Source organism: Triturus cristatus, chromosome 7 (genome assembly GCF_964204655.1).
Source record: "Triturus cristatus chromosome 7, aTriCri1.1, whole genome shotgun sequence".
NCBI lineage: Eukaryota > Metazoa > Chordata > Amphibia > Caudata > Salamandridae > Triturus > Triturus cristatus.
Genome location: NC_140590.1, coordinates 923,296,321 through 923,313,617, shown reverse-complemented (window position 1 = coordinate 923,313,617; position 17,297 = coordinate 923,296,321). Strand labels below are relative to the sequence as shown.

The 17,297-nt window shown below is 46.5% G+C and overlaps 1 protein-coding gene across 1 annotated transcript in view; it reads left to right on the top strand.

The window, feature by feature from the left end:
- Positions 1 to 16,142, top strand: part of KCNMB1 (potassium calcium-activated channel subfamily M regulatory beta subunit 1) — a 56,888-nt gene extending 40,746 nt beyond the window's left edge. The window contains exon 4 of the mRNA XM_085614453.1: positions 15,131 to 16,142. Within this exon, the coding sequence (XP_085470579.1) occupies positions 15,131 to 15,418 (288 nt within the window). The 3' untranslated portion in view covers positions 15,419 to 16,142. The remainder of the gene's footprint in view (positions 1 to 15,130) is intronic.
- Positions 16,143 to 17,297: the final 1,155 nt, after the last annotated feature.

Below are 17,297 nucleotides of genomic sequence, written 5' to 3'. Positions count from 1 at the left end.
TGACTCCAGTGGCGTAGTGAGCACGGGTCCCACGTCTGGGAATACCCATCCCACTTAGGGCGAAAAGCGTTACAACAAACAAATAATGGACGGAATACTGACAATGCAGACATTCTCCCCCAGTCAAGAGATCTGGGTTAAATCCATCGTTCTTTTGCCCACTACACCACCCCAGTTTAGACATGGCCATATGCAAATCAGTCTTGACCCTGTGCCTCATGGGAACAGTCCAGCCCGAACTGCCAAGCCATGTCTTCCCTGGACCGGAATCAAGCATCCTAGGACCGGTTTCTGGCTATCAGCCGTCATCAGCCAGGATAGCTTGACTCCAGTGGCGTAGTGAGCACGGGTCCCACGTCTGGGAATACCCATCCCACTTAGGGCGAAAAGCGTTACAACAAACAAATAATGGACGGAATGCTGACAATGCAGACATTCTCCCCCAGTCAAGAGATCTGGGTTAAATCCATCGTTCTTTTGCCCACTACACCACCCCAGTTTAGACATGGCCATATGCAAATCAGTCTTGACCCTGTGCCTCATGGGAACAGTCCAGCCCGAACTGCCAAGCCATGTCTTCCCTGGACCGGAATCAAGCATCCTAGGACCGGTTTCTGGCTATCAGCCGTCATCAGCCAGGATAGCTTGACTCCAGTGGCGTAGTGAGCACGGGTCCCACGTCTGGGAATACCCATCCCACTTAGGGCGAAAAGCGTTACAACAAACAAATAATGGACGGAATGCTGACAATGCAGACATTCTCCCCCTACGCCACTGGAGTCAAGCTATCCTGGCTGATGATGGCTGATAGCCAGAAACCGGTCCTAGGATGCTTGATTCCGGTCCAGGGAAGACATGGCTTGGCAGTTCGGGCTGGACTGTTCCCATGAGGCACAGGGTCAAGACTGATTTGCATATGGCCATGTCTAAACTGGGGTGGCGTAGTGGGCAAAAGAACGATGGATTTAACCCAGATCTCTTGACTGGGGGAGAATGTCTGCATTATCAGCATTCTGTCCATCATTTGTTTGTTGTAACGCTTGACCTACGACTCCGCCACCCTCGCCAACCTCAACCCCGGCCGCACGCCAGGCTGCTACCGCGCCACCCCGAAACGAACCCACGGACCCTTCACCTGCATCAACTGCCGCTTCACCTGCCAACGGACTCACACCGCTCCCGTCAAGAACGACTCCCCCGGAAGCAATCTCCACTGCATCCTGGTCAACACCCGATCCGTCCACAGGCACGCCATCGAACTGTGGAACCTCATCAACTCAACGAACCCTGACATCGCCTTCCTCACCGAGACCTGGATGAACCCCTCCTCGGCACCCGACATCGCCATAGCCATCCCCGACGGCTACAAAATCATCCGGAAAGACCGTACCAACCGCACCGGAGGAGGCATCGCCATCGCACACAAAAGCTCCATCCGCATCTCGACCCACACCGACGACTCACTCCCCGACGCCGAACATCTCCACTTCACGATCCACAGCGACCCCAAGACCACCCTCAGAGGCACCCTCATGTACAGACCACCAGGACCTCGCACCAAGTTCAGCGAAGACATCGCAGACCTCGTCAACCCTCACGCACTCTCATCCACCGACTACATCCTCTTAGGAGACCTTAACTTTCACCTGGAGAACCTCACCGACAACAACTCCACCGCCCTACTGGACAACCTCGCCAACCTGGGACTGAAACAGCTAGTCAACACCCCCACCCACTACGCCGGACACACGCTCGACCCCATCTTCTCCTCCAGCAAACACATCACCTTCAGCCACACCACCGAACTCACCTGGTCGGACCACAGCTGTGTCCACTTCAGCTTCAAGAAGACCACCATGCACCACCACACCAAGCAACCACCAAGAAGACACTGGAATCGTATCACCACTGAACAGCTCGCATCAACCCTCTCCCAGAACCAACCCACCAACACCACCGACCCCAACGAAGCCGCCAACAACCTCACAAGCTGGATCTCCGACTGCGCCAACCTCCTGGCCCCCCTGAAGACTCAAGCCAACACCAACAACCACAAGAAAAACTCCTGGTTCACCCCCGACCTCAAGGACTCCAAGAAAGAATGCCGCGCCCGCGAGAAGAAGTGGCGCCTCAACCAGACCGAGGAGAACATGTCAGCTCTCAAGGACGCCACCCGCCAACACCAACAACACCTCTGCGCCGCACGAACAACAGCCTACCGGAACAGACTTGACAACAACGCCCACAACAGCAAGGAACTATTTGGCATCATCAAAGAGCTCTCCAACCCGGACTCAGAAAACAACCCCATCCCTCCCTCACAAGACCTCTGCGACTCCCTCGCAACCTTCTTCCACCACAAGATCACCGATATATACAACAGCTTCACGACCACCAACGCGAACCCCCCCCCCGGAACACGCCACCGACATCACCACCATCCTCACCTGGAGCCCAACCACCACCGAGGAGACCACCCGCGTCATGAACTCGATCCACTCCGGATCCCCATCGGACCCCTGCCCGCACCACATCTACAACAAGGCCGACAACATCATCGCACCGCACCTCCGAGACGTCATCAACGCCTCCCTCACCACCGCCACCTTCCCGGAGAGCTGGAAACACGCAGAGCTCAACGCCCTCTTGAAGAAACCCACAGCAGACCCCACCGAACTCAAAAACTTCGGTCCCATCTCTCTCCTACCGTTCCCCGCCAAAGTGATTGAGAAAACCGTCAACGCTCAACTCACCAGCGCCCTGGACACCAACGACTCCCTCGACCCCACACAGTTCGGTTTCAGGGCCAACCACAGCACCGAAACCGCCCTCATCGCAGCCACGGACGACATCAGAGCCCTGACCGACAAGGGAGAAACCGTGGCCCTCATACTCCTGGACCTCTCTGCAGCCTTCGACACGGTCTGCCACCGCACCCTGATACGCCGCCTCAGCAACGCCGGCATCAGAGGCAAGGCCCTGAAATGGATCGTCTCCTTCCTCTCCGGAAGGACTCAGAGAGTCCGCCTGCCCCCCTTCAGATCCACAGCCACGGAGATCATCTGCGGCGTACCTCAAGGATCCTCCCTCAGCCCCACTCTCTTCAACGTCTACATGACCCCCCTGGCGAACATCGCACGCAAACACGGACTCGACCTCATATCCTACGCCAACGACACCCAGCTCATCTTATCTCTCACCGACAACCCCACCTCAGCAAGGACCAGACTACATGACGGCATGAAGGAAGTAGCGAACTGGATGACAGACAGCCGGCTGAAACTGAACACAGATAAGACGGAGGTCCTCATCCTCGGCCCTACTCCCACCACATGGGACGACTCCTGGTGGCCCCCCACCCTAGGCAGCACTCCCCAACCCACCGACCACGCACGCAACCTCGGCTTCATCCTGGACTCATCCCTCTCCATGACCAGACAGGTTAACTCGGTGACCTCGGCATGCTTCAACACCCTCCGCATGCTCCGCAAAATCTTCCGCTGGATCCCCACCGACACCAGGAAGACCGTCACCCACGCCCTCGTCACCAGCCTCTTGGACTACGGGAACACTCTGTACGCCAGCATCACCACCAAGCTGCAGAGGAAACTTCAGCGGATCCAGAACGCTGCCGCACGACTCATCCTGGACATACCCCGCCACCACCACATATCCGGACACCTGAAGAGACTCCATTGGCTCCCAGTCAACAAGAGGATCACCTTCAGACTCCTCACCCACGCACACAAAGCCCTTCACAAACTCATCAACAACCGCGTCTCCTTCTACACTCCTCCGCGCACTCTACGCTCTACCGGACAGGCCCTGGCAGCCGTACCCCGCATCCGCAAAGCCACAGCTGGAGGAAGATCCTTCTCTTTCCTGGCAGCGAAGACCTGGAACTCTCTGCCCAGCCACCTTCGCGCCATACCTGATCACCTCTCCTTCAGAAGACAGCTCAAGACCTGGCTCTTCGAGCACTGACCTCCCCCCACCAGCGCCTTGAGACCCTTTATGGGTGAGTAGCGCGCTTTATAAATGCGAATGATTGATTGATTGATTGCCGCACCTAAAATGCAGTCTCCCCCTAAGTGGGCGTGAATTGCACAAACTTAGCATCTGCACCAAGGTCCAGCACTTGTTGCACCGGAGAACAAGGCATCCCAACAGGCACCGGGCACAAAGAGCAGTAGAAGTATAGTTGTGCTTTCGGCGCACTGCTCCACGTCCTCGTGCCCCGCCAGAGCGATGGACAATTTCTCTGAACTCTGCCACGGCTGCAGCTCCGGGTCTGAACATGGGCCCCGCTCTGCCCGCAGTGCACCAAGCTGCGCCCTCCCACTCTGTCCACCCGTTTTGGGCCCCCTCAGCGCCTGTCTGACAATGCCCTAACTCCTACACCCTCCAGTGCACCCCTGCCAGCCGTACACATCCTGTCTTCCATGACTCCTGATGACCCCTGGCAGGCAGGCGAGATATGTTCATATAAGCAGCAACCCTGTCAGGGCAGTGACTGCTGCTTCTACCGTTCACACCAGATATGTCATGCTGAGATGGGTGCAATAAAAAGAGGACCATACCTTCTAACTTTTGTAAGAGCTATTGGCATTGTAAATGATAATGCCTTTTATTTATGTGTTCATTATCAAAACATATAAAGAAAAGGCGTTGTCATTTACAATGCCAATAGCTTAAACTCTCGCAAATCCGAGACCTATTGCATTGCAAATGCTTGTTCTTTAAACATGTTTACTCCGTGAGGAATCAAACGGACGGCGGTTACTGCTGTGCTGTGCAGTCAATCAGAGTTCACTCATTATCACTCACCGCTGCCCGGGGTCGTCCAGCTACACCACGGGGATCATTGGGGTCTGCTGGATAGTTTGTGTGACGCCCTCCTTCTTCAGGTCAGGCATGCTGCTATGAAAAAAAATCTGGAATGGAATTCTGTATTTTTGCGCTATTTCCAATAGTTTAACATCTTATATACACTGCTCAACAAATGTACAGATGTGTGAAACCTGATCAGATAAAGTTAGTGCGGCACTTAGTTTTGCAGTTCTGCGTACGGGTTGCTCTAGGGGCCAGGTAAAGCAGGTGTGCCAGCAGTCATTCTAATAGCTGACTGCTCTACTGAGGGAATTCTGAAATCTATCTTCCTTCCTTCCTTCCTTCCTTCCTTCCTTCCTTCCTTCCTTCCTTCCTTCCTTCCTTCCTTCCTTCCTTCCTTCCTTCCTTCCTTCCTTCCTTCCTTCCTTCCTTCCTTCCTGCCTGCCTTCCTGCCTTCCTGCCTGCCTGCCTTCCTTCCTTCCTGCCTGCCTTCCTGCCTTCCTGCCTTCCTTCCTGCCTGCCTGCCTGCCTGCCTTCTCCATCATCCACCCTTCCTGTTCACATCCATTCATCCATCATCTTTAATTTTCTCCATCCACCCATCTGTCAGTCTATCACCCTATACTTCTACTCATCCATCCTTCTATCTGTCCCTCCTGGTCATACCTCCCTTCCTTACACTCCCAGAGATTGCATTCATGAGCTTCTTGGAGATCAGAGTTCCCTATCAAAGTCAAAGGAGACTTGTCCATTGAAAGTAACCCCCCCTCCCCCGCTCAAGCTGCTAAAGTGTGGGGAGTGAATGAAATTCACGACTGTGGATTCAATACAAGTTCCATTTTTAAAATCATGATCATTTCCCGCTCATTCGTTTCTATTTCTAGATTTTTTCACGGGAGCATCAAAGCACTTTACAATGCAGAAATTGTGGGCAGATCACATATCTTAACATTGGAATTCAATCAGGGAAGCTGAAACAGAATGATATGCTGCAAGTCACCTGAACGCACTGACTCACCATCTTTAGTGTGCAAGACTTGCATTAACCATCTTAATGTTTGAACAAGCACATTTTGTATATGCCATGAATCCAGGGTTGAGAGTCAAATGAGACGGGTATACTTTGCCCCAAATGTAACAACAGGGTCTTTTGCCACTTGTGTTGTGGGGACCCATACTTCAGAGCCTTTAACTGGGAACCAAGTACCTTTTTAGGTCTTGCTTGACAGAGCAGCTGACGCCAGACCTTATATGATCAACCTAAAAAAGATCTTTCAGGAGTACTACAGAGAGGGGCTTCAACTCCACCCACATGTTGGTGGACGAGAGTAAATATTTTTATTGGACAGAAATTGTGTGCTTCACCTCCATGCAGCAGTGATTGTTTTGTTTGTTTATCCAGCAGCCTATGCCAGCAGCACAATGGCTTTCTTGACCGTTCTAGGGCCACATATGGCACAGTAATGCCGATAGTATTTATGGCATTTGTTGTTCTCTGACAGCCTCACAGATGGGATGAAGGCAGTCATGAGGAATGTATTCATGTTTTCCAGTCCTAGCACCCTTCCTTTCCATCATTACCTTCAGACTTCAGAGTGCAGTATTTTGTTTAGGAGCAGTATGGAATGCCCAGGGCTGCAATAATCTACATAGAAATGTAGGTCTGGCTTGGCAGCGAATAAGTCGTTCGACCTTAAGTGATGTGTGTTTCCAAAAAAAGAGCACTTGAATTGTATTTGTGAGATTGCGGAAAAGGTTATACTCAATACATTCACAAAGTTGGTTATGGTGGCAAGCCAATAATGATGTCTGTAGGCCTCATGTGTTTATTATGAAATGTTACGATAAAGGCAGTAGGCCTGACATATTTATTCTGAAAAACATACCAAAGTCAATAGACGTTTAAGGGTGGATTGTTATTACTCTATATTAAAGCTTACAGATAGGTATTTGTATTTTAATACATGGAATCTCACATATAGCTGTAGTAGGTTTTGGTGTTGGCTACCACTATGACTAACTTAAGCTGTGAATACAGAGGATTTGGTCTGGGAGAATCCTTGTCGGGGAGAGGAGAGAGAGTATTTTGCTTAGACAACTGCAATTTTGTTAATAACTATCTAGTTTTATGACTGTGCCTGATGGTTGCTTTATGGAAATGTTTACGCTCAAAACAGCAGGCCTGAGCTGGTTATAGTGAGAAGCCAATGATCACAGCTATAGCCCTGATTAGTGCACAGGGAAATGTTATCCTAGAAGTCATGTCAGGTCTGTTTATTATGAATAGTCATGACAATGGCAGTAAGCCTGGATTTTATGAAAAACACCTATGAAAGCCAATATTCTTCTAACAGTGAAGTGTTATGCCCATCATGTTACAGGCTCTGAAAAGGTATTTTCTTACATGTAATCTCACAGATTATCAAAGCAGGCAAGGGTTTTGGTGCTGGTCACCCCCTCTGAGAAACTCTTGGAGTAGAAGACTTTTACTGTTCTGATTCTTATTAGGACCTACTAAGACAGGTTGTCTATTGTTTTGCCAACTGACATTCTGTATGTATTTGTAAATGTATAACTCTATACATGATACTTGTCAATTTAAGTGCACTTCAGTAGGGCTGTGCTGGATACAGTGCCAATCCAATGGAAAAGGTTATTACCCTTGTATTGTCACTGGGAGAGCATGTCTAATTCCTTGGTTTCATCTGTTTATAATCAAAGGTTATGACAAAACTGTTAGACAAGGCATCTTTCTTGTGGTTTCCCCAGACCTTTTGCCTCTAGCTCTTGTATTTTTGATGCTGTGCTGGATTTAGTTTAGTGCTCCCTGTGTAAATTGTTATTACAATTAGTTCTCCCTGATTGGCACATTTTACTTACTGGTATGCCCCTAGTCAAGTGCACTGAGTGTGCCAGGGCCTGTAAATCAAATGGTACTAGTGGTCCTGAAGCACTGATTGTGCCACCCACAAGTAACCCTGAAAAGGTATCTCAGACCTGCCACTGCAGTGCCTGTGCACAGTTTTAAACTGCCATGTTGATCTGGCAAGTGCACCCACTCGCCAGACCCTAACCTTCCCTTTTCTTATGTGTAAGACACCCCTCAGGTAGGCCCAAGGTGCCCCCATGGGCAAGGGTGCAGTATATGTAAAAGGTAGGACGTGTTCTGGTGGGTGTGGGACATGTCCTGATAGTGAAATAATGCCAATTTTGTTTTTCACTATGGAAAGACTATCTGTCCGATAGGATACAATGGGAGATACTTTGTTACATCTTACAAGTATAACTTCCATTGGGAAAAGTTAGAAGAATAAAGTTTAGGTTCTCTGAACTCTGAATTTAATAACACATCTTTTAGTAAAGATGGTTTCTAAATTGTGTTTTGAAAAATATCACTTTTAGAAAGTAGGCATTTTCTTGTTTAACCATTCTGTGTGCCTGGGCCTGTTTGTGTATTGACTGTCTGATTTTGGAGTGACAGAGGCTGGGGGTCTGCATTCACTGTAGAGAGCCACTGGGGGTGGGTTGAGATGTGCCTGGCTCTTCCTGGATGTCTCAGAGCTGAGCTGAATAGACCTTTGCTGCATTTAGAGTAGTGGGAGGAGTTTTCCTTGCACCTGAATAGGGCTTGTCTCCCTTGCACAATGATGTCTCCACCACCTGCAGTCATACTGCATCAGTGAGGACAGAACTGGTTTGGACTGGGCTCAGAGACCTTTGCACTAAGAAGAACAAAACCAAAACGGGGTATAAGTAGTGGACCTTAAACCCAAGAACTTTAGATCACTTCTTGACTCAAGAGGAACCATTGCCAAGGAGAAGAGCTGGAGAGCTGTGAGGAGGAGCTGTGTGCTGTGTGGGGCTTTTTCCAGCGTGGATTGTCACGCGGAGTATATCGGTCCATGGAAAGAATATTTTAACGGTCACGTTGGAGTTCCGTCTTTTGGGGAAACCAATTCATGAACATTAACTAGGAACAAATATTTGCATTTTATCGCTTAACAGAAGGACCAACTATACAGTGGTACCCCATTGATTTTAAGATTCCCACACCTGGTCAGGTGGGGTCTTGTGCAACTTAATCCCTACGGACCAAAAATATTGTTTTTAACTAGGTCGATACGGCTGATCTGCCTACCCATCCCCAATTGGAAAAGGGATGTACAAGGAATACCTATGGACCTATATCATTATTGGTTTTAATTAGGACAAACGGACGATTCGTCCAGCATACAATTGTGAACGGTCTATAAAAGTGAAGGTTACCTTGATTTTAGAGGTTGTTCATAAAAGAGGGGTAGATAAAACATTGTCCTGAGAAGGTGGTCTTATTCTGCTCTTTTACCACCGAAACGCGTCAACGCTTTTCTCTGTGGGGTTACATCCGAGGAACAAAGTATTGACTGTGAAAAATCAAATGTTGCCAATACTGCCACTGATTCTTTCGGAATAACCACTGTTAATGTCAAATATATATGTCTTTTGATTTTATCTCTCTTTGATGCTTTTTAATGTGTAAAATCATTGTATGACCAGGTGTTATTAATTTTGAATGTGATTTGATGAACATTCTTATGATGTTTTAATTAAATTTGATGTATACATACATTTGCTTTGGTTTTCCCTTTCTAGACTGGTGCAGTGGTATGCTGTGAATGATTGAAGAATAGTATATACAATAGTTGGATATCTGCTCATCAAGAGTAGTTTCTTTGAGAATTGATTACAGTACCCTGGATCTTGGTTTTGAGGGGTCACTCTCGTGTTTTTACACATGCTGTGTAGGGTTGGCCTGCAGTTGCTGTTTTTGCCAACGAAAGGACAAAGACTGGAACTTTGCTGTGAACCTGCTTGAAGAAGACTCTCCAAGGGCCGGTGTGTGCTGGCTTCCTGTTCTGAAGTCTCAGGGGCACAAAGATCTCACCCCCAGCTCACCTGAACTTTACTGCTGAGAATTCTGATCTGCCAGGAGGTGCCTGTTCCAGATTTGGGGCCTCTAGAGGTTGTTACTGCTATTGAGAATTGAAAGAAACTAAGAAAAGCGACGCATCGACCTTCTTGCAGCTGTTTTTCCGACACAGCACGACCATGTGGGAAGAATCTCCACGCACCGCCACTGCGCCACTGCAGAGACAACACAGCACCTGCAAGAACTGATGCATTGTGAGATCGTGGTCGAAGAAAATGATGCAGCGTCGCCTTATGAATTTTGACGCATCAACAGGTATTTTGTGTAAAATCACGCATCCAAATTTTCCTATGGACCAAGTTGCTTGAAACCTTTTAAAAGTCACATTCTTATTAGATGTATGTTGGATTTATGTTGTTTTGGTTTTTTGTTGGTTTAGATAAAGATACTTTATTTTTCTAAACTGGTGTGGTGTCCATTTGTGGTGCTCTCACTGTATTACTGTGTGTTTTGAGTACAAATACTTTACGCATTGCCTTTGGCATAAGCCTGTCTGCTCATGCCAAGCTATCAGGGAGGTGAGCAGGGGGTATCTAGAGTGTGTAGCCCCCTTACCCCAACTAGAAACCAGGGTCCCTCCTTACAAAAAGGTACCTACCTCTGCCAACTAGAGACCCCCATTTCTAACAAAAACAAATAGGACTTATTTACCTATTGTCAAAAGCATATGTTTAAGGCATTAGACTTTTAAGAGTGGATTGTTATTATACTATGATACAGATTGTAAGATTTTTGTTAAATGTTAGCTTCCGATCAAGTAAGGCAACTGTATGGTAGTTCTAAGGATTGGCCTTATCACCCTTTTTAAAAATCAGATGGATCAAAATCTCACTTAGTCAGTGAATTGTATTTTTAATAAATTTTAATAATAGTAATTAGATCATTCTGGAAACATGTTCATTATTTTATCTGAAATTTAGTTGTCCGCATAGAGCAACTATAGCCTTGTGAAGTAAAAAATAGTTCTTAGTTCTGAAGGTGAGTCAATGTAGGTACATGCTAACACTAAACTATTGCATATTGCAATTTTTGAATATTAGGTACTCTAGTTTGTGGGAAGAAATGCCTACTTAGAGATGGAATATTTAATGTTCAATATTTCAAAGTAGAGTTCATTCCTGTCTAAATGGGTTCATTTGACAGGTTCACCAGTAGGCTTAAAAGCTGCAACAGTCAGACTACACAGGTAGGCCTGACACCATGTTTTCTTTGTCAATCAAGAGGATTTTACAACATGTGCTGTAGTCCAAAGGTGACATTTATTTTTTTCCATGCCATTGGTGTATTTAGCTACACCATATACTATGGCCTTACTGGAAAGTTAAGCCTGTCAATTAGGGGTTACCTAGTTTTACTATGTTTCAGGAGTCAGAATCCATACATTGTAATTTACTCACTTTTCAATTCTAATCTGATTGAATGATTCTCTTAAAAGCAGGTATTCCTTTTATTGTTATATCTAATCCCTCACAAACTTCAAAAGCTAAGTAAAAATTCAACTTGAACCCAATAAGTTTTTGTTCTACCTGTTGTGTGGTCAATGGAGGGAGTAGATTATTAATTGGACTCTCTTTTTCCCGCGAGCTGCAGACTTATATCATATATCAGTGTATTATCTAAAATATTAATTGGCTGAAATACACTCCATAAACCTTCGATGTTTCTCTTTAACCGGTTTTTGAGATGTAAGATTACTCTCAGTCACATGGATTCCTTAAGGTCCCTTAGTTAAGATTGTACATTTGGCAAAGCACATTTCAGATGGTATCAGTGTAAAGCATTCATGCGCCTTGACATATTAGCAAAATGGGTCTGCTAGTTATTATTGTGTCTGGTATGCTAAGGTAATTACTTGTCCTATTGTTTAAGACACTTAGGTAAATGTTCTATGAGCATTTTAAATATTTCTAGTATTCAGCAATGTTTTGTATGGTCAGATAATCCTTTAGTCATATATCTATCAGGCACCATTACTTTATCTGATTAGAATCTCCAGTTTCATTAGCTATCAAGAGTTATCCTAATCTTTTACATTAGTCCTTGTTAGCAAGAGGCATGTCTTGTCTTTCTCTACATGACTTGTGGCCTTATGCTCAAAATTATTTAGCACAGTCGAGTTATTGAATCTCTCTTTGTGGAGTAAAGGATGCTCAAGCCCTCACACCATAAAGGGTTTATTTGCAAACAGTTTCATTCTACTTACCGAAGGAATATTAATGAGGCAAAACTCAAGGTATGACTCTTTGAGTAAAGTAGCAAATGTTGAGATGGGGGCCTCTGTGGGACAGCAGACCTTCATTTCATCATCTGCATTCACAATGCGTCTGTCTTGCAAACCCTACCCCTTAATGGGACAGAGGTCACAATAATGCACACTGTGATACATTATGAATGTATATCACAAAGTCATTTGAACACCAAGACCCTAATCTGATAATCACCATTGTGCAGAGACCTGACAAGGTTCACGTCAATGCTCCTGTTATAATACCTGAATGTTTTCGTATCACTACTTTAAATGATGCTTCAAATTTTTTCAAAGAAACCCGTCCAAATAGACTCTTATTTCGAAAAATATTTTTTAAATATGTCCACAAACCTTGATGTTTCTACATAATACAGTAGAAAGAAAAATTGTATTTGAATTTCAAAATCTAAAACCCGGGTTAACATAAGGGTTTTTAGGTCTGAAATGTGGACAGTGCATGTGCTGTCCGCTCGGAGGGGTATTGTTCACAATAAAGGGCTTGGAAACCACCGCTTGCTTACCAATCATTGGCATCATTGTCACTCTTCTTTGCTGCCTCCTAATTGCCCAGCATGTTCCTCGCATCACTTCCTGTTGTTTTTCTGTGGAGCATGGACAGGTACAGATTGATTCATCTTGATTGGTGTCCAACCTCTGCTAATGTTTTGATTGAGGTACTATTTATTTTTCCCCTCCCACCCCCCTTGTCCATGGTGCTTCTCCCCACTCCCACCCACCCCTTCTCCATGTTTTCTCATTCAATTTAAAGAATGTGGATACTGTTTTCAAAATGCCCTTGTAAACTCATCCATCTTGTCTATCCACATGCTTGCTGCTATGCTCATGCTCTGCCTTATCCTAAAACTGTTATGGCGCTTCTTTAATAAGCAGATACTGATGTTTCCTTAACAACTGCAGTGAGCAACTCGTATGCTCGGCATGCTGCATTTCATTGCTATAATTTCATCTATGTGCAAACATCCTACATTGTTCAGGACATGCACTGTTTAGAATCTGTAGAAAACACATGCTCTGTGCATTTTAATTACTAATTCTATATGCAAATTGTGAACCTTTTTTCATCAGAACCGCTCCATCCTATCGCAAGGTAAAGAAATATATTGAAAAAATGAAATGTATCTGTGAGTCAAGAGCATTGCAACAAGGTTAACACAACCAGATGATCAGCTATGGTGAAATCTTGTGACAGCAATTTAGACAGAACAGAATAAGGGTGACAGATTTGTGTGAGTGCCACACAATGCCAAAAAATTCCACACCACTCCATACCACACAATGCCACTCCACTGCACTCCATGCCACACAATGTGGCACAATACCATTCCACGCCACACAATGCCACACAATTGTGCCAATGCCACTCCACTCCATGCCACATAATTCCACTCCACTCCATGTCACACAATGCCACTGCACTCCACACCCTTCCACCAAAGCCAATAGATCTCACATATGCGAGACCTATTTGCCTCGCCAATACTTATTCTAAATTAATATTTGGATAATGGCCTACTACAGTATAACCTTTGTTGGTCAAAACTGGTGTTTGCTTTTGGAAAAGGTTCTTGATATCCCGAACGTGGCGGTTCCTCCGCTATGGCGGAGGAGCTTTGCCACACTGCTTTTAATCAGTGCCAAGTAGAAACAAAAAATGACAATAACTTAGAGTTTTCATCATTTTGTGCTTCATGTCCTGCTGCTTTGTAGATGGGCGGGTGAGTGGGACTGCTCTGCCCTTGGAGCAGGGGAGGAGTGGTTTTCTCACTCCTAAGTGCGCAATGACTGTTTGGCCAGCCGGCCGCCCAAACCAGTCATGCGCAGTTTCACATTCTCCTTGCAGGCTGCATTACAGCCTGCATGGAGAACATGCCGACCCCTCCAGCACCTTGCTGAGCACTGTGTCAAAGTGATCAGACCAATTACAATGCTGCATTGCAGCGTTGTGATTGGCTTTGGGAAGGGTGCCTGTCTGCCTGCTTCTTGTTCCTGACTCGGAGGCGGATGAGCAGGAGCAGAGATGAGGGACCCGGCCTCAAGGTAAGTTTATTTTTCTTATCCCCCCACGCGACCCCCCCCCACGCGACCCCCCCCACGCGACCCCCCCCCACGCGACCCCCCCCCACGCGACCACCCCCCACGCGACCACCCCCCACGCGACCACCCCCCACGCGACCACCCCCCACGCGACCCCCCCCACGCGACCCCCCCCCACGCGACCCCCCCCCACGCGACCCCCCCCCACGCGACCCCCCCCCACGCGACCCCCCCCCACGCGACCCCCCCCCACGCGACCCCCCCCCACGCGACCCCCCCCCCACGCGACCCCCCCCCCACGCGACCCCCCCCCACGCGACCCCCCCCCACGCGACCCCCCCCCACGCGACCCCCCCCCACGCGACCCCCCCCACGCGACCCCCCCCCACGCGACCCCCCCCCACGCGACCCCCCCCCACGCGACCCCCCCCCACGCGACCCCCCCCCACGCGACCCCCCCCCACGCGACCCCCCCCCACGCGACCCCCCCCCACGCGACCCCCCCCACGCGACCCCCCCCCACGCGACCCCCCCCCAGCAACCCAACCCAGCAACCCAACCCAGCAACCCAACCCAGCAACCCAACCCAGCAACCCAACCCCGCAACCCCCCGGTACACCCCTAATCGCCTCACCACCCATGAGCCATGCCGGCCGCCACTGCACTCTGGTTTTATACTGCAGCAGACAACTTAGATAAAAGATGGCAGGGGTGCAGATCTGTTCCGGTGTTTTTTTACTGTGAACAGAGGTGGTGAGTAGGGGCATGGAGGCTAAAGTAGTAAAACGGTTAGTAGGCAATGTTTTCTGTGAGCTTACTGTTTAATGAAAGTTGAATATGGAGCATTCCAAGCTCTCATGTTGCTAAATGGAAACTAGCATATTACTGTGCATTTATCCTACATTAAGTTGATGTGTTTTGTTATGAACTGGCCACAATTTGCCAATGGACTTCTTTGTTAAATGGTTGTATAATTCCTTACTTTTCGCAACATTTTATTTTAACCCACCCCTCGCACTTTCTTGCAGTGTTCCTACATCCCAGAATGCTCTCAGAACTATACAGAGGTACAGGAAAAAGTGGAAGAAATTGCATATAATTTCAGAAGGTATCACCGATTCCCTTGCTATTACAATCGAGAATTGACCCCTGAAACTGTTATCCTCACCAAACTTTATAGCTGGACGGCGCTGCTGTGGTCCATGATTTGGCCCACCTTTATGCTAGTTTGTGGGGTTTCAATCATCATGATGGTAAAGATTAGCCGGCACTTCTTTGTGCTTTCTGTTCAGAAAAACTACCCTAACTTGTACTAATTTTAAAGACATGATCTTCAGATTTGTTTTTTTCCCTCATAAATGTTTCTCATAACTGTTTAAATCAAGTTTCTATTTACATAGAAATTAAAAACCTTTCTTGGCTGTTCTTATTTTATTGGTTTTAAAATAAATCAGAAAAGGTTAATTGTGTTTGCCTTTATTTTAGATTGAATCTTGTGATTTATACCTTACACGCGCTAATATATAGGTAACTTCCAAGAAATGGAAATACTGGGCAAATTTGCACTTTCTTCACTCTGCCATAGCACATTGGGGGAGCATATTAAGGAAAGGCTGTAAAGTAAAATGTTGATATTGACAAATGGTTCTAAAAATGTGTTTATAACGCAACAGCTGGGGTGAGGAATCAGGAAGTCGGTGGAGAGCGGAAAAGCTAATAAGTCTTATCTTTGAAACCAATTGGTTTTGCCAATGATCCACAGCTTATCTTTCACTTAGTAAAGTTTTTTTATAAAATATAAGAAAGTATTAAAACACGGTTAGTGGCGAAGCACAATGGCACTTTAGAGACTATGACCACATCTTCTTTCTGGTATCTTATGCACTGTATAACTTTTTACCCAGTATACCCTAACTGTGTATTTATGGCACTGCTGCAACCTAAAACTTTTAATATGTATATTTTAATGGTGTAATGTATTTAGTCCTACTGGTACATTGTAATGGTTTCAACTAATTAAACAATAAAATGTATTCTGGTTCTGGTTTTGCCAATGGTTTTAACCTATGCTGCACATCAATCCTCATGCTGTGTATCACAGCTAAAGGATTACAAACAAAAACCTTTGACACGGCTGCTAATGTCATTTTATGTGTTCGACTGTTAGTGCACCATGCACGCACACGTACAAAATGAAGCCGGTATATTCCTCTTTAGTTATCAATCTGAGATGACTTGGTGACTAACAAGAAAAAACATGTGCAAAAGCTTTTTCTAAGTGGGAATGGGGAAGAAACATTGGGCTGAAGCAGCACAGTAGGCTGTGGGGGCTAGCAGCAACACAGAGGGCACGAATTGGTGAAGACACAGCGGAGTGAGGAACATGGAGTGGACGAGGAAGAAGCACATGGGTGATCAGGCAACAGGGAGGGTGAGGTTACAGGAAATAAAATAGAGTCCATGGGTATTGATAATAATCCACTGGTGGGAGGCAAAGTGAAGGGGTGTGGAGAAGCACATGAGTGAAAAAGCAACAGGGAAGGACAGAGGGTGAACACAATATGGAGGGGAGTGGAAGGAAGCAAATGGACAACAGAGAGCAACATGGAGTGTAGGAGGAGAGAAGTACACAAGGGAGACAGCTGAAAAGAAAACATGTGCACTCTCAAGGAGTGCTTAAATGAAAAGAAAAAAGTAGTTGTTGAAAATCAAGCACAGAAACAAGGCAATTAAAAATGATGGTAAAGAAGCTATGCCCCATATGATGGACAAACACAACCTTGACAAGCTGGGAAACACATAGGAAGGAGGCCAATGAGTATGGCAGAAAAGCCAACCAATGGTAAGCAATGTATGAGCTTGAGGCCCCTATATATTCTTTCTAAATTTACAAAACGTCTTGCAACAGACTGCACATAGGCTGCCTAGATTGCTGGACATAAAAATCTTAACCCCAAGATTACGTTCTGAGGATGTCCCAACACAGTCTCTTTGTCCCCTCTGGTCTAAAAAACAACAACAAAAAATAATACTTGATGTTTGTGCCAAGCTCACCACATCACCATATGACAGAGAATCAACATTTATCTGTAATCTTGGAAAACGGTTAAAGTGGCTATTACGAATTCCCTTGCAATTCCCAAGCTCAAGCACTTTGTCAGTATTATCACTTCACCTGTACATACTTTTAAATCA